At 42.2% G+C, this 22,404-nt stretch overlaps 1 protein-coding gene across 1 annotated transcript in view; it reads left to right on the plus strand.

The window, feature by feature from the left end:
* The window catches only part of DNAH7 (dynein axonemal heavy chain 7), a 531,149-nt gene that overhangs the window by 58,402 nt on the left and 450,343 nt on the right, over positions 1–22,404 (plus strand). The window contains exons 11-15 of the mRNA XM_056535765.1: positions 2,318–2,497; positions 3,690–3,959; positions 6,351–6,478; positions 17,113–17,191; positions 21,888–22,112. Of these exons, the coding sequence (XP_056391740.1) occupies positions 2,318–2,497; positions 3,690–3,959; positions 6,351–6,478; positions 17,113–17,191; positions 21,888–22,112 (882 nt within the window). The remainder of the gene's footprint in view (positions 1–2,317; positions 2,498–3,689; positions 3,960–6,350; positions 6,479–17,112; positions 17,192–21,887; positions 22,113–22,404) is intronic.

Consider the following 22,404-nt stretch of genomic DNA (forward strand, 5'->3'; position numbering starts at 1 on the left):
TGTGCTCTTATCAAGCCTTTTCAGCTCTGCTGTACTACAGACTCAGCTCTTCACCTATTACACTCTGCTACTTTGTACTACCACCTACAGCATCAGCTCGCTACTCTTGCCTGTATGGTTAACCCTATTTAATATTATAGCAAAAGGGGAAGAAAAAACTCCAACTACTATGTAATCAACATTCCAAAAAACATATTTTATTGAAATTAGTGAAAATATAAAATCAGTACATATTCAGCCATAACCCATAATGATGCACAATGACCCTTAAAGCATGCACACATATAAAGGCAGTTTAAAAACAATGATGGTGAAGGAGCTTTGGAACATTATATAATTGATGAAATTCATATACTGACACATAAGACAAATATTTTTGTACATGCAACTCATAAGGTACATAGTGCTGACCAGCATGTTTAAAGCACAGTAAATTACATAAATATACTGTACCTAGTGGGAGTATTAAATGCCCACCAGAGGTCTCTGCTGTGCCCTCCAAGATTGCTCAATAAAATAGGGGCAACTATTTTTTTCACAGCTCTATGCAAGTGCAGATATAGAAATTATTTCAGTATCTATTACTTGTCTTTTATTTTGGAATAAAAGTAAACTATATGTATGATACAGTGGGGATCAAAAGTTTGAGCACCCCAAAGAAGCCAAGGAAAGATGGAAAAATCTCCAAAAGGCATCAAATTACAGATTAGACATTCTTATAATATGTCACCAAAATTTAGATTTTATTTCCATCATTTACACTTTCAAAATAACAGAAAACAAAAAATGGCGTCTGCAAAAGTTTGGGCAGCTTGCAGAATTTATAGCATGCACTGCCCCCTTTGCAAAGCTGAGACCTGCCAGTGTCATGGATTGTTCTCAATCATCATCGGGGAAGACCAGGTGATGTCAATCTCAAAGGTTTTTAATGCCCAGACTCATCTGACCTTGCCCCAACAATCAGCACCATGGGTTCTTCTAGGCAGTTGTCTAGAAATCTGAAACTGAAAATAGTTGACGCTCACAAAGCTGGAGAAGGCTATAAGAAGATAGCAAAACTTTTCAGATGTCAATATCCTCTGTTCGGAATGTAATTAAGAAATGGCAGTCATCAGGAACAGTGGAAGTTAAAGCAAGATCTGGAAGACCAAGAAAAATATCAGACAGAACAGTTCGCAGGATTGTGAGAAAAACAATTCAAATCCCACGTTTGACTGCACAATCCCTCCAAAAACATCTGGCAGACACTGGAGTTGTGGTACACTATTCCACTATAAGGGGACACTTGTACAAATATGGTCTTCATGGAAGAGTCATCAGAAGAAAACCTCTTCTATGTCCTCACCACAAAAATCAGCGTTTGAACTTTGCTAACAACATATAGACAAGCCTGATGAATTTTGGAAACAAGTTCTGTGGACCGATGAGGTTAAAATTGAACTTTTTGGCCAGAATGAGCAAAGGTACGTTTGGAGAAGAACAGAATTTAATGAAAAGAACCTCTGTCCAACTGTTAAGCACGGGGGTGGATCAATCATGCTTTGGGGTTGTATTGCAGCCAGTGGCACAGGGAATATCTCACGAGTAGAAGGAAAAATGGATTCAATAAAATTTCAGCAAATTTTGGATGCTAACTTGATGCCATCTGTGAAAAAGCTGAAGTTAAAGAGAGGATGGCTTCTACATATGGATAGTGATCCTAAACACACCTCAAAATCCAAGGGGGATTACATCAAGAGACGTAAACTGAAGGTTTTGCTATGGTCTTCACAATCTCATGACCTCAACATAATTGAAAATCTTTGGATAGACCTTAAAAGACCAGTGCGTGACAGACAGCCCAGAAATCTCAAAGAACTGGAAGACTTTTGTAAGGAAGAATGGGCAAAGATACCTCAAACAAGAATTGAAAGACTCTTGGCTGGCTACAAAAAGCGTTTACAAGCTGTGATACTTGCCAAAGGGGGCAATACAAGATATTAACTCTGCAGGGTGCCCAAACTTTTGCAGACGCCATTTTTTAGTTTTCTGTTATTTTGAAAGTGTAAATGATGGAAATAAAAACTAACTTTTGTTGACATATATATGTCTAATCTGTAATTTGATGCCTTTTTTGGAGATTTTTCCATCTTTCCTTGGCTTCTTTATGCACATTAATACAAATTCTTACCTGGGGTGCCCAAACTTTTGATCCCCATCGTATGAATAATTTATTGGTTGTCAAAATTTTGTTTTGTTAAAATGTTTTTAATATATTGGAGATTCCATATCTAATTCATAATAATTTTTAATGTTTTCTTGATTTTTATTTCTTCAGGATTCAGTTCGTGCCTATGAACATCCAGGGTTTATATTAAGACTCATTCTTGACAATGTTTCAATTAAATTTGAACCTGACTTTAGTGATTATGAAGTTGTGCTTTTAAATGTCTATGATGTGATGTGTAAAGCAATCAGTTTGGTTCCAAGAGTTGAAACAAAGCTATATTCAGAATGGGTGAGTATTTTGAATTTTTATGTCTAATTTGCATGTATATACAATATATATCATACACTACTGTTGACCCCTTACCACATCATGGCGTTCATGTAGGACATGAGGACATTGTAGGACATTGAGGCTGTAGAAATATGACAGTATGCTTAACTTTGCTGAAAAAACATACATTTAGGCAGAGATTTATCAATACCTGTGCAATGAAAAAGTTGACCAGTTGTCCATAGCAACCAATCAGATTGCTTCTTTTATTTTACAAAGGCCTTGTTAAAAATGAAAGAAGGAATCTGATTGGTTGCTATGGGCAACTAGTCAACTTTTCCTCTGCACAGGTTTTGTTAAATTTCCCACTTGGTGCTTACATCATAAAATAAGCACATACCAGTATTATATAGTGTCCAGATTTTCTGTTCTGTTTTGCATAGATACAGCATAATCTCTAAATAACATCTCCATATATTGTAGTGGAGATAGTCTGCTCATAAAGATCCCCAACACGACTGGAACTCCAGACGAACAGCAAGCAAAAGAGCAGGTATCAGTCAGTAGTAAACAAAGTCATTCTTTATTAGAACCAACTAAAATCCGCAGAGCTGGCGGCACAGCCAGGTAAAACATGCAACAGAACACAGAAAGAGGCGCCTCTCTAAGAGCTCTGCGGTTCTTAGATGGTTCTAATAAAGAATGACTTTGTTTACCACTAGCTGATACCTGCTCTTTTGCTTGACCTCCATTTATTAACTACATAATAATACTATGCAGCATCCAAGTTAATGCAAAATATCACCGCTATAAAGTGCCAAAATAATACAGTAGCAGTGTGAGGCCACTCCCATCTTTTCTTCTTACTGATTTTGTTATGTCAGGAATATACTTTTAGTAACTTCAGCTAGGTAGCTCTGTTTGCAACTCATCTCTCACTGAACAATAGGGTTAGGCAATTGAAATCCAACATGCCTTACATCATCTGTTGGGTAGAATCCAGAGGCCCCGATACACTTTAGACAGTCAGCTGAACCTGACCTTTAGCTTAAGAATTAATGGGGTGTCCTTACAGTTTTATATTATTGCTTCCTCTCTGTACTCAGAATTCCCTTAGCAGGATATTAGAAAATGACTTTTTTTTTCATTGACTTAATGGGCCACTAACCAAGTGTATGCAAATATATGTTTTTTTTCTTATAAATAACAGGATCATCAGTCAAAATTAACTTTAAAGCCAATTGTTCCTGAAGAGATTTTTGAAGAACACAAAAGAAAAGTCAAGGAATTTGTAGTTCTTGAGAGCCTTTTGCCTAAGGAACACTTAAAACTTTATGATAAATACAGCGTCATCATAACCAAACAGGCAGACTTGGATGTTCAGCAGTTTTTAGCCGAGACACATACATTTGAAGAAATTATGAGAGAGGTCATGAAATATGAAAAACTCACAGAAGAAATACAATATAATTCAAGAAAGGTAATGTTTAATTGCACTATGAAACTTGTATAAAATATTTTATAAATGACCATCTACTGACTGGGAAATTCAATAATAACTGACTAGGTTTAGATATTAATGGCTGTGTGTTAAGTTATTTTGAGGAGACACAACATTAAAGGGTTACTCCACTGGAAAAACAATTTTTAAATCAACTGGTGCCAGAAAGATAAATATATTTGTAAATTACTTCTATTAAAAAATCTTAATCCTTCCAGTACTTATCAGCTGCTGTTTTGATCCACAGGAAGTTAATTTATTTTTGAATTTCCTTTCTGCCTGACCACAGTGCTCTCTGCTGATACCCATTTTAGGAACTGTCCAGAGCAGGATAGGTTTTCCATGGGGATTTGCTCCAACTCTGGACAGTTCCTAAAATGGACAGAGGTGTAAGCAGAGAGCACTGTGGTAAGGCAGAAAGAAAATTCAAAAAGAAAATAACTTCCTGTGGATAAAACAGAAGCTGATAAGTACTGGAAGGATTATGATTTTTTAATTGAAGTAATTTACAAATCTGTTTAACTTTCTGGCACCAGTTGATTTAAAAGAAAAACTGGAACTGGGAGAGTACCCCTTTAACCCCTTAAGGACCAAGCCCATTTAACCTTAAGGACCAGGCCAATTTTATTTTTGCGTTTTTGTTTTTTCCTCCTCGCCTTCTAAAATCCATAACTCTTTTATATTTCCATCTACAGACCCATATAAGGGCTTGCTTTTTTGCGTGACCAATTGTACTTTGTAATGAAACCTCTCATTTTACCATAAAATGTACAGCAAACCCCAAAAATTATTTCTTTATGGAGGGAATTTAAATGAAAACCACAATTTTGCACATTTTGGAGGGTTTCGTTTTCACACTGTACACTTTACGGTAAAAACGACATGTGTTCTTTATTCTGTGGGTCAATACGATTAAAATTATACCCATGACTAGATACCGTATTTATCGGGGTCTACCACGCACCGGCCTATAACACGCACCCTCATTTTACCAAGGATATTTGGGTAAAAAAAAGTTTTGAGGGTGCGTCGCTGCCCGCTTCTCTCCCCCTGCCTTTCCTGGGGTCTAGAGCCCTGCTGCCGGCCCTTCTCTCCCCCTGGCTATCGGTGCCGCTGCCCATTCTGTCCCCCTGACTATCGGTACCTGCGCCCCTTTGCCGGCGCCGATAGCCAGGGGGAGAGAAGCGGCGCCGACAGCCAGGGGGAGAGAAGGGGCAGCGGCACCCATTGCCGGCGCCGCTGCCCCGTTGCCTCCCCCCATCCCCGGTGGCATAATTACCTGGGTCGGGTCTGCGCTGCTGCAGGCCTCCGGCGTGCGTCCCCTGCGTCGTTGCTATGCCCGGCGCACTGACGCCATGCACTGCGCCGTGCAGCGCATAGCAACGACGAAGGGGATGCACGCCGGAGGCCTGCAGCAGCGCGGACCCGACCCAGGTAATTATGCCACCGGGGATGGGGGGAGGCAACGGGGCAGCGGCCCCTTCTCTCCCCCTGGCTATCGGCGCCGGTACCGATAGTCAGGGGGACAGAACGGGCAGCGGCGCCGATAGCCAGGGGGTGAGAAGGGCCGGCAGCAGGGCTCTAGACCCCAGGGAAGGCAAGGGGAGAGAAGCGGGCAGCGACGGCCTCTCTCCCCCTTCCTTTCCTGGGGCGGTATCGGCGTATAATACGCACATAGACTTTAGGCTAAAAATGTTAGCCTAAAAAGTGCTTGTTATACGCCGATAAATACGGTACTTTTATATTTTTGTACCGCTTAAAAAAAAAATCTAAAACATTTTGTACAAAATCTGTAATCTAAGATCGCTTTATTTTGACTACCTATAACTTTTACATTTTTCAGTATATAGGGCAGTATGAGGGCTCATTTTTTGTGCCGTCATCTGTACTTTTTATCGATACCACATTTTTACACTTTTTATGTCCCCTTAGGGGACTATCTACAGCAATCATTTGATTGCTAAGACTGTTCAGTGCTATGCATAGGACATAGCACTGATCAGTATTATCGGCTATCTCCTGCTCTTGTCTGCTCGATCTCAGACCAGAGCAGGAGATGCCAGGAGACGGACGGAGGCAGGTGAGGGGACCTCCGTCCCCCATTACAGATGATCGGATCGCCGTGGCGATGTTGTTCGTATAAACATTTTCCTATAAATTCTTAAAAGGTTATATATTTTTTCTTTAATGCCTAGTTGTTTTTAATGCACATTTGTATAGGCTTGTAAATTAAAACATTTCCTCGTTGGACAATTGACATTAGCCTTATGGTTTTTGTTTTGTTGATAAACACAGTAGGGTTTTAGGTTCAACTTGATGGACTCTCGTTTTTTTTTCAACCTACTATGTAACTATATATTACTTTATCAGATTGTCCGGTTAGGAATGTTTGAACTCCACTGTGATGAATTGATCCGAGCACTGGCCAAGCGAACAGAATCTATATGTGGAAAACTGATTGGAAAAATGTTTAAGGATCATCAGGACAGCAACAGAAGGTAAGTTGTTTTTGAAATTCTTTGATTCTTGTACACATTTCGATTCTAGTTCTTAGAGCAGTTTATATATCTTCATTATAGTATTTAATTATAGGCTATGAACAGCATTGAAAGTGATTTTTATTTTTACAATGTACTTAATATGGTACAAAAACACTTTCTCTATAGGCCTGTATAAAAAAATATGGTTAGTTGGTTTTGGAATAGCTTAACTTATCAGTAAAGTGCATCAGAGAAGCAGTTCTGTTATTTGCTTCTTACCAGCCTTTCCTTTCCCTGTTGAGGAAGCTTGTAATAAAAGGGCTGTAGAGCACAAACTAAAACATTTTTAATAAAAGCCTATAGGAAAAGCATTATTTGTGCCATAATAAGTTGCAAGTCAGAATATGAAGTGTGCAGAGGATCCAAGCTAAGGCTTAGGGGGTTCAACCAAGAAAAAACAGATACTTGTTGGGGCGCCACTCGCTCGGATTATAATAAATTTGTTTTGCAAATAAAAGTCACAACACGTTTCGAGGACATAAACCCCTCTTTTCCTCAACCAGGTATGCAGGTATGCACCGCCTTTCAACAAGGGATTCTTTGTTAAAAGGGATCTATAGAATATGTAAATTAGCTAAGTCTTTCTGACCCTTGTATATATATATTAACATAGTTGTTACACCTTGCGCTCCGGCCACTTCCCCTGATCGTGAGCACACTGTCCCCCTCTCCCCTGCTGCCGGTGGGGCTGGGATTCGCATCGCGGGAAGCGCCTGCATGCGAATCCCAGCCCGTCACTTACCATGCTCCTCTGCTGCTTCTTCCTCTGCCTCTCAGCTCCGGCGCGCACGTCCCCGTCTCCTAGGGCGCGCGCATGCCGGAGCTCTGAAATTTAAAGGGCTAGTGCGCCTATTAGTATGTGAAACACCTGACACTATTCTATAAGTCTCTGCACCTCCCACTCTTCCCTGACAGATCTTCAGTGCCATTTGCCTGAGATTAAGCGTTCCATACTGTCTGTTTGCCTTGCCTGTGTTCTGACCCTTCCGCTACGTTATTTGACTACACACCTTTGCCACCTGCCTTGACCTTCTGCTAAGTCCGACTACACCTCTGCCTTCTCCTACTGTACTTCGCCTCGCCCAGCTACCTGTGTGGTCGAGTCGTATGCGGGGTAGAGACCTGGCTGTTGCCTACCGCAGCAAATCCATCCTGCCTTGCGACGGGCTCTGGTGAAGACCATCGGCACCTTAGACTCTGCTCCATGATACGCCCCGTGTCAGTGGATCCACATCCAGCATCGCTACAGCAAGATCCAGCCATGCATCCTGCCTGGGTACGTATGCCCGAGAGTCCGGATCTCACCCCCATAGTGGCTCTTCAGTTGCAGCAGTTGGCCCAGCAGGTGCAGCAGTTTTATCAGTTGTCTGCCACGATGCAGCAGCTGCTTACTGCCCAGCAACAACCGCAGCAGCCACAGCCTCCTCCTGCTCCGGTAATGCCTCCCGCTCCAGCAGTCACCCCAGGATCCAAGCTCCATTTGTCTCTTCCCGAGAAGTATGAAGGGGATCCCAAGTCCTGCCATGGATTTGTGACTCAGTGTTCCATGCACATAGAGCTTATGGTGGAACAGTTCCCTACGGAACAAGCGAAGGTAGCCTTTTTGTCAGTCTTTTAACTGGAAGGGCTCTGGTCTGAGCAACTCCGTTATGGGATCACAGTGACCCACTCACAGCAAGTCTTCAGGTTTTCCTGACGGAATTCCGAAGTGTTTTTGAAGTACCTGCACAAGCTTCTTTCGCTGAAACGGTCTTGCTGAGCCTTTCTCAGGGTAACTCCTCCATGGGCAAATATGCCATTTGATTCCATACTCTGGCTTCAGAGTTATCCTGGAATAATGAAGCTTTTTGTGCCACTTTCAAAAGAGGACTCTCTAGCTACATTAAAGATGTCCTTGCTGCCCGGGAATTGCCATCTACCTTAAATGATCTAATACAGCTGGCCTCCTGGATTGATATCTATTTTTCTGATCGATGTGAGGAACAACGTCAAGAAAGGGAGTCTGCACGACCTTGGCGCTTTCCTCGCCTGGCACCAGTCTTCCAGCAACCACCGCAACCTTCTACGTTGCCTCCCGCAGTGGAGGCTATGCAGGTGGATCGGTCTCACCTGACTCTGCAGGAAAGAACTCGCCAATGAGCTGAGAATCTATGTCTCTACTGCGCCAGTACAGGTCATTTTCTCAAAGATTGCCCTGTACGTCCACAGTCACAGGGAAACGCTCACACCTAGGGTTTGTGGGAGAGGCCTCCCTAAGTGTGAAAACCACCTCTCCACGCTTCAATTTGTCGGTCCAGCTTTCTCTACCCTCCAAAGAGATTATTTCCGTTCTTGCCTTCTTGGATTCTGGTTCTGCGGGAAATTTTATTGATGCCTCCATAGTACATAGATATCATCTGCCTGTATCTCGCCTTTTGAAGCCCTTGTACATCTCTACGGTTAACGGAGAAAATCTGGACTGTACCGTGCTATGCCACATAGAACCGATATCAATGCAGGTCGGAGTCTCACATAATGAGAACTTGTCCTTCTATGTGCTTCCTCACTGTACCTCTCCTCTCCTGCTTGGCCTTTCTTGGTTGCAACTCCATGTACCGCAGCTGGATTGGAAAATTGGAGAAGTTCTCCATTGGGGACCTTATTGCAACAGTCATTGCATTCATATTCGTCTGTTTAAGCGGGTGTCTCCTTCTACTCCTCTGCCCGGTTTGCCTTTGTTTCTTCAGGACTATGTTATACATCTTCAGTGAGAAACAAGCTGAAGTATTGCCACCTCATCGTCCCTATGATTGTCCAATAGACTTATTGCCTGGGACCACTCCTCCAGAGGGAAGAATTTACCCTCTGTCTATTCCTGAAACTCAGGCCATGTCTAAATATATTCAAGAACATCTTCAAAAAAGGCTTTATCAGGAAGTCATCTTCCCCTGCCAGAGCCGGATTCTTCTTTGTAGAGAAATAAGACAGTTCTCTGTGACCCTGCATTGACTATCGCGGACTGAATAAAATCACTGTCAAGAACCGCTACCCTCTTCCCTTGATCTCAGAGTTATTTGACCGTCTCCGTGGGGCAAGGATCTTCTCCAAACTAGACCTTCGAGGTGCCTATAACCTGATTTGCATAAGAGTCGGGGACGAATGGAAGACTGCATTTAATACTCGGGATGGACATTTTGAGTTGCTAGTGATGCTGTTCGGACTATGTAATGCTCCAGCAGTCTTCCAGGAGTTCGTTAATGATATCTTTAGTGGCCTCTTATACACCTATGTCGTGGTCTATTAGGACGATATACTCATCTACTCGCCCAATCTTCAGACTCATCGTTCCCACATCCACCAGGTCTTACAATGTCTTTGTGACAACCATCTTTACGCTAAACTTGAGAAGTGTGTTTTTGAAAAGTCCAGTCTTCCTTTTCTGCATTACATTGTTACTAGTCAAGGTCTACAGATGGGTCCTAACAAGTTGTCAGCTGTACTGGACTGGTCGATCTACTGGTTTAAAAGCTATTCAGCGTTTTCTTGGTTTTGCCAATTACTATCGGCAATGTATTCCGCATTACTCCACCTTGGTAGCGCCCATTGTCTCTCTCACCAAGAAGACTTCTAATCCCAAGGTCTGGACTCCAGAGGCTGAAGATGCTTTTAAACAGTTAAAGTCTGCCTTCGCTTCGGCTCGGGTCTAGACCAGACTCTGGCAAGCCTTTTCTTTTAGAGGTGGATGCATCTTTGGTTGGAGCAGGAGCTGTCTTAACACAAAAGTCCTCTAAGGGAAGAATTGTAACCTGTGGCTTTTTCTGTAAAACCTTCTTTCCCGCGGAGAAAAACTATTCTATAGGAGACCATGAACTCTTGGCTATAAAGCTGGCCTTGGAAAAGGGCGTAATCTCTTGGAAGGTTCAGTACATCCTGTTACTATATATTCTGACCACAAGAACTTGCTTTATCTTCAGACAGCCCATCGTCTCAACCCCCGGCAGGCCCGATGGTCTCTGTTCTTCTTTAGATTTGACTTTTACATCCACTTCCGTCTTTCAGAGAAGAATCTTCAAACTGACGCTCTTTCCAGGTCTTATGATGTGCAATACCTAGAATCTCCTCCTCAATATATTATTCCTCCTGAGTGTCTCATCTCCGCAGCGTCAGCAAATCTTCAGCACCTGCCTCTTGGAAACACTCGTTTAAGACTCCGAGTCTTGAGATGGGGTCATTCCTTTCTTCTGGCTGGTTATTCTGTAACTCGTAAGTCCTTACAGCTCATCTCCAGACATTATTGGTGGCCTAGTTTAAGACAGGATGTCGTTGATTTTGTCCATTCCTGTTCGGTCTGTGCCCAGGATAAGACCCCTCGTTCTAAACCTGCAGGTCTTCAACAGCCTTTGCCTGTTCCAGAGCTTCCCTGGGCCGATATTGCTATGGACTTCATTACTGACCTTCCGTCTTCCGGAGACAATATGGTCGTTTGGGTGGTAGTGGACCGATTTTCTAAAATGGCTCATTTTGTGTCGTTGCCTGGACTTCCATCTGCACCGCAGCTTGCTAAACTGTTCCTTTTCCATATCTTCCATTTTCATGGTTTGCCCTCACATATTGTATCTGACCATGGAGTCCAGTTCATCTCTAAGTTCTTGCGGGCCCTCTGCTCACGTCTCCAAGTTAAGCTGGACTTTTCTTCAGCCTATCATCCTCAATCCAATGGACAGGTTGAGAGGGTGAATCAGGTCTTAGGAGACTATCTTCGCCATTTCATTTCTGCTCGTCAAGATGACTGGGTAGATTTGCCTCCTTGGGCAGAGTTCTCATACAATCATAAGAATTCTGAATCTACTGGAACTTCGCCTTTCTTCGTAGTTTATGGACTTCATCCTCACCCTCCTCTTCCTTTATCCTCTTCTTCCGGAGTTCCTGGTGACAAAGTCTGGTTGTCTGCCAAGTATATCCGCTTCAGAGTACCCAGTTATAAACTGGGCCCTCGCTATCTTGGTCCCTATAATAATCAAGAAACGTTTAAATCCTGTTCCCTATTCTCTCCTTCTGCCGTCCTCTTTCCGGATTCCGAATCCCTTCAATGTCTCCCTCTTGAAACCTGTCCTTCTCTAAAAAAGAAATTTCACCTACTCCGATCTCTGGTACCGCTGATGTTTATGTTGTTAAACAGATTTTGGACTCCAAGTTTATCAGAGGAAAACGCTTTTATCATGTCGATTGGGAAGGATTCGGTCCAGAGGAGAGCTCTTCGGAGCCTGAAGAAAATATCCTGGACCGTGTCCTACTCAGTAAATTTCTGAACCGCAAAAGGAGGGGAAGACCAAAGGGGGGGGGGGCGTACTGTTACACCTTGCGCTCCGGCCACTTCTCCTGGCCGTGAGCGCACTGTCCCCCTCTCCCCTGCTGCCGGTGGGGCTGGGATTCACATTGCGGGACGTACCCGCATGTGAATCCCAGCCCGTCCCTTACCATGCTCCTCTGCTGCTTCTTCCTCTGCCTTCTTCCTTCTTCATCAGCTCCGGCGCGCGTGTCCCCGTCTCCTAGGGCGCGGGTGCGCCAAAGCTCTGAAATTTAAAGGGCTAGTACACCCATAATTATGTGAAACACCTGACACTATTCTATAAGTCCCTGCACCTCCCACTCTTCCCTGATGAATCTTCAGTGCCATTTGCCTGAGATTAAGTGTTTCATACTGTCTGTTTGCCTTGCCCATGTTCTGACCCTTCCGCTACGTTATTTGACTACGCACCTTTGCCGCCTGCGTTGACCTTCTGCTAAGTCAGACTATGCCTCTGCCTCATCCTACTGTACTTTGCCTTGCCCAGCTACCTGTGTGGTCGAGTCGTATCGGGGGTAGCGATCTGGGTGTCACCTGCCGCAGCAAATCCATCCTGCCTTGCGGTGGGCTCTGGTGAAGACCAGCGGCACCTTAGACTACGCTCCCTGATATGGCCCGTGCCATCAGCCACTCAGTTCAGTGGATCCACATCCAGCGTGTGGCAACCCCCCCCATGAGGCCCTCCCAACCCCAATATGGTGATCAGAATAAATCCCTGTATCAATGTTCTATCCCCATCAATCTAGTATCCATAATCTGTAATATATTTTTCAATAAACAAGTTCAAGGCCCCCCTTGAACTTGTTTATTGAGTCAGACATCACAACATCATGTTGCAGAGAGTTCCATTGTCTCACTGCTCTTAGGATGCCCACTAGAAAGATATCTGTACTGTCCATTCATATATTTGTACATTGTGATCAGATCGCCCCTAGGACATATTTTATCTACACTAAATAACCCCAAGCTTGATAACCTGTCTTGGTACTGTAATCCTCCCATACCATTAATATATCTTTGTCGCCCTCCTCTGCACCCTCTCCAGTTGAGTCAAGCCCTTTTTATATGCAGGTTCCCAGAATTGGACACAATACTTCATATGTGGTCTGACTAATGATTTATACAGAGGCAAAACTATGTCCTTATCACGTGCCTCTATGTTTCTCTTCTACATCCCATGACTTTGTTAGCCTTGGCAGCCACTGCCTAGCACTGTTCCCTAAAGCTGAGTTTACTGTCCACCAGTACTCCCAACTCTTTTTGGGTTGAAGCTTTACCTAATACCTTATTATTTATCACTTAATTGTAAATTTACATTGTATATATTATATATAGTTTTCTTTTGTGGTTGAAAAACGCAGGGGATATAGTGTCTGTAAAAGATCAGAGCTCTCTCAGTATTAAAGGGGTACTCCGGTGGAAAACTTTTTTTTTTTTTTTTTTAAATGAACTGGTGCCAGAAAGTTAAACAGATTTGTAAATTACTTCTATTAAAAAATCTTAATCCTTTCATTACTTTTAGCAGCTGATTGGAAAATCTTTATTTTTTTAATTTGTTTTTTGTGTTGTCCACAGTGCTCTCTGCTGACACCTGATGTCCGTATCAGAAACTGTCCAGAGCAGGAGAAAATCCCCATAGCAAACCTATGCTGCTCATGACAGTTCCTGACACGGACAGAGGTGTCAGCAGAGAGCACTGTGGACAACACAAAAAAGAAATTCAAAAAGTAAAGCATTTCCTCTGTAGTATTCCGCAGCTAAAAAGTACTAAAAGGATTAAGATTTTTAATAGAAGTAATTTACAAATCTGTTTAACTTTCTCGCACCAGTTCATTTAAAGGGGTTGTGCGCTGCCCTGACTTTCGGAGCTCCGCTCACAGCGTCCGGAAGTTCATTACTCCGAACGCTGTGTGCGGGCTTCCGTGTTCGCGGCCGCCGGGCGTGACGTCACGCCAGGCCCCTCGCGACGTCTCGCCCGCCCCCTCGTGACATCTCGCCAGCCCCCTCAATGAAAGTCTATGGGAAGGGGGCCGCTATCACGCCCCCTTCCCACAGACTTTGGTAAAGGGGGCGGCGGCCGCGAACACGGAAGCCCGCACACAGCGTTCGGAGTAATGAACTTCCGGACGCTGTGAGCGGAGCTCCGAAAATTAGGGCAGCGCACAGCCCCTTTAAAAAAAAAAAGTTTTCCACCGAAGTACCCCTTTAACAATTTTATGTTTAGATGGCATGCAGAGAGAGGGTATGCTGAGCAGGAAGCCTAACTAGCATAGATAAATTTTAATGGCAACTTCTCTTGTAAAGCCCACTAACTTGCAGCAATGTTTTAAACTTGCAGCAATTAATTAAATAGTTCTTAGTCCTGGTATATCGAGTGACCCTATTATTTTAATGAAAGTTGCTTGAAGTTTAAAATTGTATTGTCATCTGGGCTTTTTATGATATATTTACTGGATATGTCATTGTCTCATAGATTCAGGTCCTACCTCTGGAATTCCCACCCATCCTGAGATTGAGGCCTCCTGAGTTACTGAAACAGTATAAAACTTGGTGCTGCCTTTATTATGTAATACCTGTTAGAGTAAATTAGAGTCACATAATCTGTGTAAGACAACCTGTATATCGGTTTTCATCTTCCCGACCACCTCTGTCCACCACAAGTACAACAGATTGGCCCTGGGGCCCTCGATCTTGAGGCAGGACCTGCATCTACCAAGCATTTATGGCATCTTTTGCAAACATGCCATAAATGTCTTAGATGGGAATGCTGATTTTATGCTGTGTTCACCTATTTAATTATATTGGTTTAAACTGCCTAAAATCTGCAACATATACAGTACATGTGAACATACCCTTAAGGTTAGGACTGTGTTCACACATTGAGGTGTACTGAACTGACTGACCTATCCTGAGCATCCTCTTAGCATCACTAGACTCTCATATGTCACTCAGCAAGGTTATGGTCATGATGCAACATTAAGAGGTGTTGCTGGGTAACATAACATGACATCATGTCACAGCATTTCTTGTCACAGAATGTATAAGTGTGACCTCAGCAAAACGGAGGGCATCGTTAGTTACAGTATAGGGAAGATCTACAGAAACTGTATTTTTAATAAACAATATTAGTCATATGTACTCAAGTAGAAAACAGACATGGTGCACATCTACAATCTTGCACAATGATCCAATTGCTTCTCAGCATAATTTCAAAAACTAACAGGTTGTTAGTATATACGTTTTGATCAAAAAGTACAAAGCCCACTTGCCACGTCAAGGCCACCTATTTAGAGTGGGTCCCTAACGTCCCTAGCATAAAATGGCATAGTACTGGGCGGCGACCACCACCGCCGCGACACCAGCGCCCACAGGGGGAATGACCCACTGGCAGAGCGGCCCCAACGCCACTCAAACCAGTCCATGGGTCGCACCTCCCCGCAGACACGGCTCCACGGCAGCAACAGACGCCGCACAGCACTACACCAGTGTGAACAGGATGTTATAGCACACTTACCATGCTCTCCCAGTCAAACTGGGAGGCTGCCAGGAAAGAAAAGGCCCATGTGTAGCTAACTACTATTTATATAGGGTTGGGCTGAGGGGGTGGGGAAGAGTGCAAACAACATGTTCAAACAAAAAAAAAAATAAAAAAAAATATTAGTCATATAATGAATCTCTGCAGGAGCCTTCCCTATAGCTTTATGTGATTTTTCCCAGCCTTAAAGGGGTACTCCGCCCCTAGACATCTTATGTCAGATCGCCGGGGTCCCGCTGCTGCAGCACCCCGCTATCATTACTGCGCAGAGCGAGATTGCTCTGCACGTAATGACGGGCAATACAGGGGCCGGAGCATTGTTACGTCACGGCTCCGCCCCTCGTGACGTCACGGCCCGCCCCCGTCAATACAAGTCTATGGGAAGGGGGCGTGGCGCCCCCTGCCATAGACTTGCATTAAGGGGACGGGCCGTGATATCATGAGGGGCGGAGCCATGACGTCACGCTTCTCCGGCCCCTGTATCGCCCGTCATTACGCACAGAGCTAACTCGCTCTGTGCAGTAATGATGGCGGGGTGCCGCAGCGGCAATCCATGGGGTCCCCAGCAGCGGGACCGCGGCGATCTTTGGATAGGGGATAAGATGCCAGGGGCGGAGTACCCCTTTAAAGGGGTTATACAGGAATGTAAAAAAACAACAAAAAAAAAGATCAGATCAGCATAGAACATTAACCTTGCATCTATTATTCTACTGTGACCTTTTTAGCTACTGTACGTGGCTCTAATACACCTTGCTGCCTCTAATACAACTTGTTCCCTTCCTTGCACGCTGTCTTTAAATGGGTAATCAGGTGGAAAACTTTTTTTTTTTTAAATCAGCTGGTGCCAGTCAGACTGGGAGGCTGCTAGGAAAGAAATGGCCCTAGTGTAGCTAACTACTACTTATATAGGGTTGGGCTGAGGGGGTGGGGAAGAGTGCAGCACATGTTCAAACAAAAAAAAAAGGAGGGGATAGAAAACACAGTGTGAATTCGGGTAGAAAACAGACATGGTGCACATCTACAATCTTGTATAATGGTCTGATTGCTTCTCAGCATAATATCAAAAACGAACAGGTTGTTAGTATACATTTTTGATCAAAAAGTACAAGCCCACTCGCCACGTCAAGGCCACCTATTTAACTTCTTGATAATGTTGCGCACCGTGAACAAAGGCAAATCTAGATCTCTGGAGATGGACTTGTAACCTTGAGATTGTTGATATTTTTCCACAATTTTGGTTCTCAAGTCCTCAGACAGTTCTTTTCTCCTCTTTTTGTTGTCCATGCTTAGAGTGGCACACACAGACATCCAATGCAAATTCTAAGTGAACTTCTCTCCTTTATATCTGCTATCAGGTGTGATTTTTATATTGCCCACACCTGTTACTTGCCCCAGGTGAGTTTAAAGGAGCATCACATGCTTGAAACAATCTTTTTTTCCACAATTTTGAAAGGGTGGCAATCATTTTTTCCAGCCTCTTTTTGAAGTTTGGTGTGACATTATGTCCACTTAGCTTTTTTCCCTTTTTTTATTCACACAAAGGGAATAAACATGTGTATAGCAAAATATGTGTTACTGCAATCCTTTTCTGTGAGAAATACTTCATTTTCTCACAGAAAGATCCACTTTTTTCTGAGATGTTTGTTGTTAATCATTTTTAATGGATGTTAATTGAATAAATTGGAATTGAAATACCCATTTAAGTAGTAAACAATATAATAACTGTTACAGGCTGTGTGATGAATTTGAAAAAATTGCAGAAAAGGCTCTCAGCACTCCTCCAAATACACAAGAACTCATGGAATTGAAGGTATGTAAGTCCTATGATGCTCTTTCTCTTGAAATAAAGGAGTTTATAACATATATTATGTTATAGAACCATGTTTTTTTATATGTTTAAATGGCGTGCATGTAAGAAAGCATAATGTTACATATGGTGCCAGTGGGTTAGGAGAGAGGCTAAAAATTTTATTATTTCACAGCCTTTTTCTTAAAATTTTTATTTTGTCTATATTATTTATTTTTTATAATATTTATTTTATTTTTGCAATGCTTATGCCTGAAGGATGTTTGGATAATGTATTTTTTCCCAGGATTCCTCTTTATGTAGATTGTAAAACGAGAAGACAAGCGCTCTGTGATGTAATAAAAGAGAGACAAACTATCATAAAAAGGCTGTATAGCCGCTCACCTGGAAATGTTGTGTAACAACATACACAACAATGGTGAGCACATAAATGTATAGCGTCCGTAGTAGAGAGGAGGATGGCTTCAACAGGAATGCCGATTCCATGTGGCGCAGGACAAAGACAGCAGAGATAAGAATAAAAACAAGGGTAGTTTATTTCCCACAATACAACGCGTTTCACTGCTTCCGCAGCTTCTTCCGACATGAATGGTAACAACATTGTGAGCAATTTATATTAGCAACAATTAACCACATCAAAGGGGAAGAAGCTCCGTGAGCCAATGAAAAAAAAAACAATGATTTTTTTTGAAGCGTGATTTCTGGACATCTGTTCAGTCCGCAAACATTAAAGATATATGTATATAATCATAATAATATAATAAATATGTCAGAAAATAGTGCATATAGATAGTATAAAAAATGCAACTACTGTGACAAATATTATTGTATATTATCGTGAAGAGAGTATTCTATCCTAAATAATTAAACTGGTGATGTGACATAAAGAACACAGGTAACAATACCGAAACAACAATAATAATTATCAAGGATGAAATATGTAGTAAAAACTAAATCCGGATATCGCTATATTCTCCAAAGGTATATGAATGCAGTGCATACAAAAATAAATCACATATTAACAAATGTATATTAGAACTTCCGTAAAGAAAGCAAAAAATATATAATAAAATATAGAAAAAATTATAATAAACTGCTGCTATAGAAAAAGAATTGATAACTGAAACAAATCCTATCATGAAAGATCATATGGCAATCATATTGATACACCCATATGGCAATCATATTGATACACCCCAAGATGTGTAGTGAGACGTATATACCGTATTTATCGGGGTATACCACGCACCGGCCTATAACACGCACCCTCATTTTACCAAGGATATTTGGGTAAAAAAAGTTTTTTACCCAAATATCCATGATAAAATGAGGGTGCGTGTGTGCGCGTGTATACCCCGATATACCCCCAGGAAAGGCAGGGGGAGAGAGGCCGTCGCTGCCCGCTTCTCTCCCCCTGCCTTTCCTGGGGTCTAGAGCCCTGCTGTTGGCCCTTTTCACCCCCTGGTTATCGGCGCCGCTGCCCGTTCTGTCCCCCTGACTATCGGTGCCGGCGCCGATAGCCAGGGGGAGAGAAGCGGCGCCGACAGCCAGGGGAGAGAAGGGGCAGCGGCACCCATTGTCATGCGCCGCGCCATTCAGCGCATAGCAATGACGCCGGGGACGCACGACGGAGGCCTGGAGCAGCGCGGACCCGACTCAGGTAATTATGCCACCGGGGATGGGGGGAGGCAACGGGGCAGCGGCGCCGGCAATGGGTGCCGCTGCCCCTTCTCTCCCCCTGGCTGTCGGCGCCGCTTCTCTCTCCCTGGCTATCGGCGCCGGCACCGATAGTCAGGGGGACAGAACGGGCAGTGGCGCCGATAACCAGGGGGTGAAAAGGGCCGACAGCAGCGCTCTAGACCCCAGGAAAGGCAGGGGGAGAGAAGCGGGCAGCGACGGCCTCTCTCCCCCTGCCTTTCCTGGGGGTGTATCGGCGTATAACACGCACACAGACTTTAGGCTAAAAATTTTAGCCTAAAAAGTGCGTGTTATACGCCGATAAATACGGTAATAAATAAATTACAAGGATTAATTGTGTACACATAAATAGATAAAAATGTATATTCTAGGTGTCAGGATATAATCAATATAAATCTCCCGGAGATGGAAGATGAAACCGTGAGGTATTAACGTGGAAAGTGTGAATATCCAGTAACTGGATATTCACACTTTCCACGTTAATACCTCACGGTTTGAATGAGACTATAGAGAACGCTTGGTAATATCTCCCTGACTGTTCTCTATTTTCTCATTGTGTTCGTTCACCATTCTTTATTTTCATTTAAAGGGGTATTCCAGGCAAAACCTTTTTTTTTATATATATATCAACTGGCTCCGGAAAGATAAACAGATTTGTAAATTACTTCTATTAAAAAATCTTAATCCTTCCAATAGTTATTAGCTTCTGAAGTTTTCTGTCTAACTGCTCAATGATGATGTCACGTCCCGGGAGCTGTGCATGATGGGAGAATATCCCCATAGGAACTGCACAGCTCCCGGGATGTGAGTCACCAGAGAGCAATTAGACAGAAAACAACAACTCAACTTCAGAAGCTAATAACTATTGGAAGGATTAAGATTTTTTAATATAAGTAATTTATAAATCTGTTTAACTTTCTTGAGCCAGTTGATATATAAAAAAAAGTTTTGGCCTTGAATACCCCTTTAATTTATTTTATTTCCTTCTTTTTTTATTTGAGATTACAGTATTTTTCTCATCCTGATTGTTTATATATATTTTATATATTTTTTTTTCATTATTAATTTCTGCTCATTCTGGTAACTTGCCATTTTGTTTGTATTGAGTCTTTCTCTCTTCCATCTCCGGGAGATTTATATTGATTATATCCTGACACCTAGAATATAAATTTTTATCTATTTATGTGTACACAATTAATCCTTGTAATTTATTTATTATATACATCTCACTACACATCTTGGGGTGTATCAATATGATTGTCATATGGGTGTATAAATATGATTGCCATATGATCTTTCATGATAGGGTTTGTTTCAGTTATCAGTTCTTTTTCTATAGCAGTAGTTTCATATACAGATAGCAGATTCATATACCTTTGGAGAATATAGCGATATCCAGATTTAGTTTTTACTACATATTTCAATCTTGACAATTATTATTGTTGTTTCGGTATTGTTACCTGTGTTCTTTATGTCACATCACCAGTTTACTTATTTAGGATAGAATACTCTCTTCACAATAATATTTGTCACAGTAGTTGCATTTTTTATATTATCGATATGCCCTATTTTCTGACAGATTTATTATATTATTATGATTAAATACATATATCTTTAATGTTTGCGGACTGAACGGATCTCCAGAAATCACACTTCAAAAAAAAAAAATTTTTTTTTTTCATTGGCTCACGGAGCTTCTTCCCCTTTGATGTGGTTAATTGTTGCTAATATAAATTGCTCACCCTGTTGTTTCCATACATGCCGGAAAAAGCTGTGGAAGCAGTGAAACGCGTTGCATTCTGGGAAATAAACTACCCTTGTTTTTATTCTTATCTCTGCTGTCTGTGTCCTGCGCCATGTGGAATCGGTGTTCCTGTTGAAGCCATCCTCCTCTCTTTATGCAGATAACAGGTAACAGTGACCTAATATTTGCTTGCCTTCTATTAAAAAATCTTAATCCTTCCAGTACTTATCAGCTGTTGTATGCTCCACAGGAAGTTCTGTTCTTTTTGAATTTCCTTTCTGTCTGACCACAGTGCTCAATGCTGACACCATTTTAGGAACTGTCTAGAGCAGGATAGGTTTTCTATGAGGATTTGCTCCTACTCTGGACAGTTCCTAAAATGAACAGAGGTGTCAGCAGTGAGTACTGTGGTCAGACAGAAAGGAAATTAGAAAGGAAATTAAAAAAGAAAATAACTTCCTCTGTAGCATACAACAGTACAGGAAGGATTAAGATTTTTTTATAGAAGTAATATACAATATGTTTAACTTTCTGGCACCAGTTGATTTAAAAAATGTTTGTTTTTTCCAGGGGGTACCCCTTTAAACAGTAATTTGCTTTATGTGAGTTGTGTGATATACTGATGAGTATAAAAGGTCAATTTCTCTCCATTAGATAGCGTATATGATTCTTAACATATTTGTGAATCAGTTATTTCAGACAAATGACTCCCTAAAATATTAGTGACTAGGTGTTAAGGGAATTCTGTCTCTAGTAGCCAAATGGACCACAGAAAGTGGCAGGGCTTAAATAGTGTTATGCAAAGGAAAAAACCTAGACTGTTTGATACAAGCCAGTCTGCCTCCTCCAGAGTGTTTATAGTGTGCTCTAGAGGGCCCACACTGTGCCTGAAAGGTAAAATCAAAGTTTCCCTGGCCTTCTATGGCAACCCATAAAGTTCCGGGAAATTGTCCCCTCAATCATTGAGTGAAGTCCATTTTGCAAATCTCCCCCAAAGATTATCCTGGGTGCCTTGACCGCCCATAAATTCTGCACCCTCCAAGCTAGGATTGCATAATCTACCCAAAATGGTAGATGATTTTACCCTGCAGTGTGCCCTATAGATTATATAGAAAGATCATGCAGTGTAGGTGTGAAATTCAATATAAATTGGAACACTGATTTTAGGAAATGATTGTTCATTTGTGAATCCCACATAGACTATAGAACATTTTTGATTTATTTAAATATCAGGAATTTTTTTTTTGTTACTTATAGGAATTCATTCAGAAGGTGGAAGCACAGGATATGATGGATATGGAGTTGAAACTTGTTGAGGCCAAAAACCGCCTCTTGTTTCTTGTGGATTATGTGACTTTGTCCCCTGCAGACATACGTTTGAACAATAGCACCTTTCAGTGGCATGGCCGAATGGGAGAAGTTTTTGAGGAGCACAAAAAGATAATAAGGGAAAAGACTGAGCAGTATCAGGAGGGACTAAAGGTCAGAAAAAAATTATATTTTATTGATGAATATATTATGGCTAATACACATGAGCAAGACACATTTATTAGGTTCCTTTGTGGTATTCTGCTGTGTTACATTTTATTAGATATACCGTATTTATCGGCATATAACACGCACTTTTTAGGCTAAATTTTTTAGCCTAAAGTCTATGTGCGTGTTATACGCCGATACACCCCCAGGAAAGGCAGGGGGAGAGAGGCCGTCGCTGCCCGCTTCTCTCCCCCTGACTTTCCTGGGGTCTAGAGCCCTGCTGCCGGCCCTTCTCTCC

This window comes from Hyla sarda, chromosome 8 (assembly GCF_029499605.1).
Source record: "Hyla sarda isolate aHylSar1 chromosome 8, aHylSar1.hap1, whole genome shotgun sequence".
Taxonomy (NCBI): Eukaryota; Metazoa; Chordata; class Amphibia; order Anura; family Hylidae; genus Hyla; species Hyla sarda.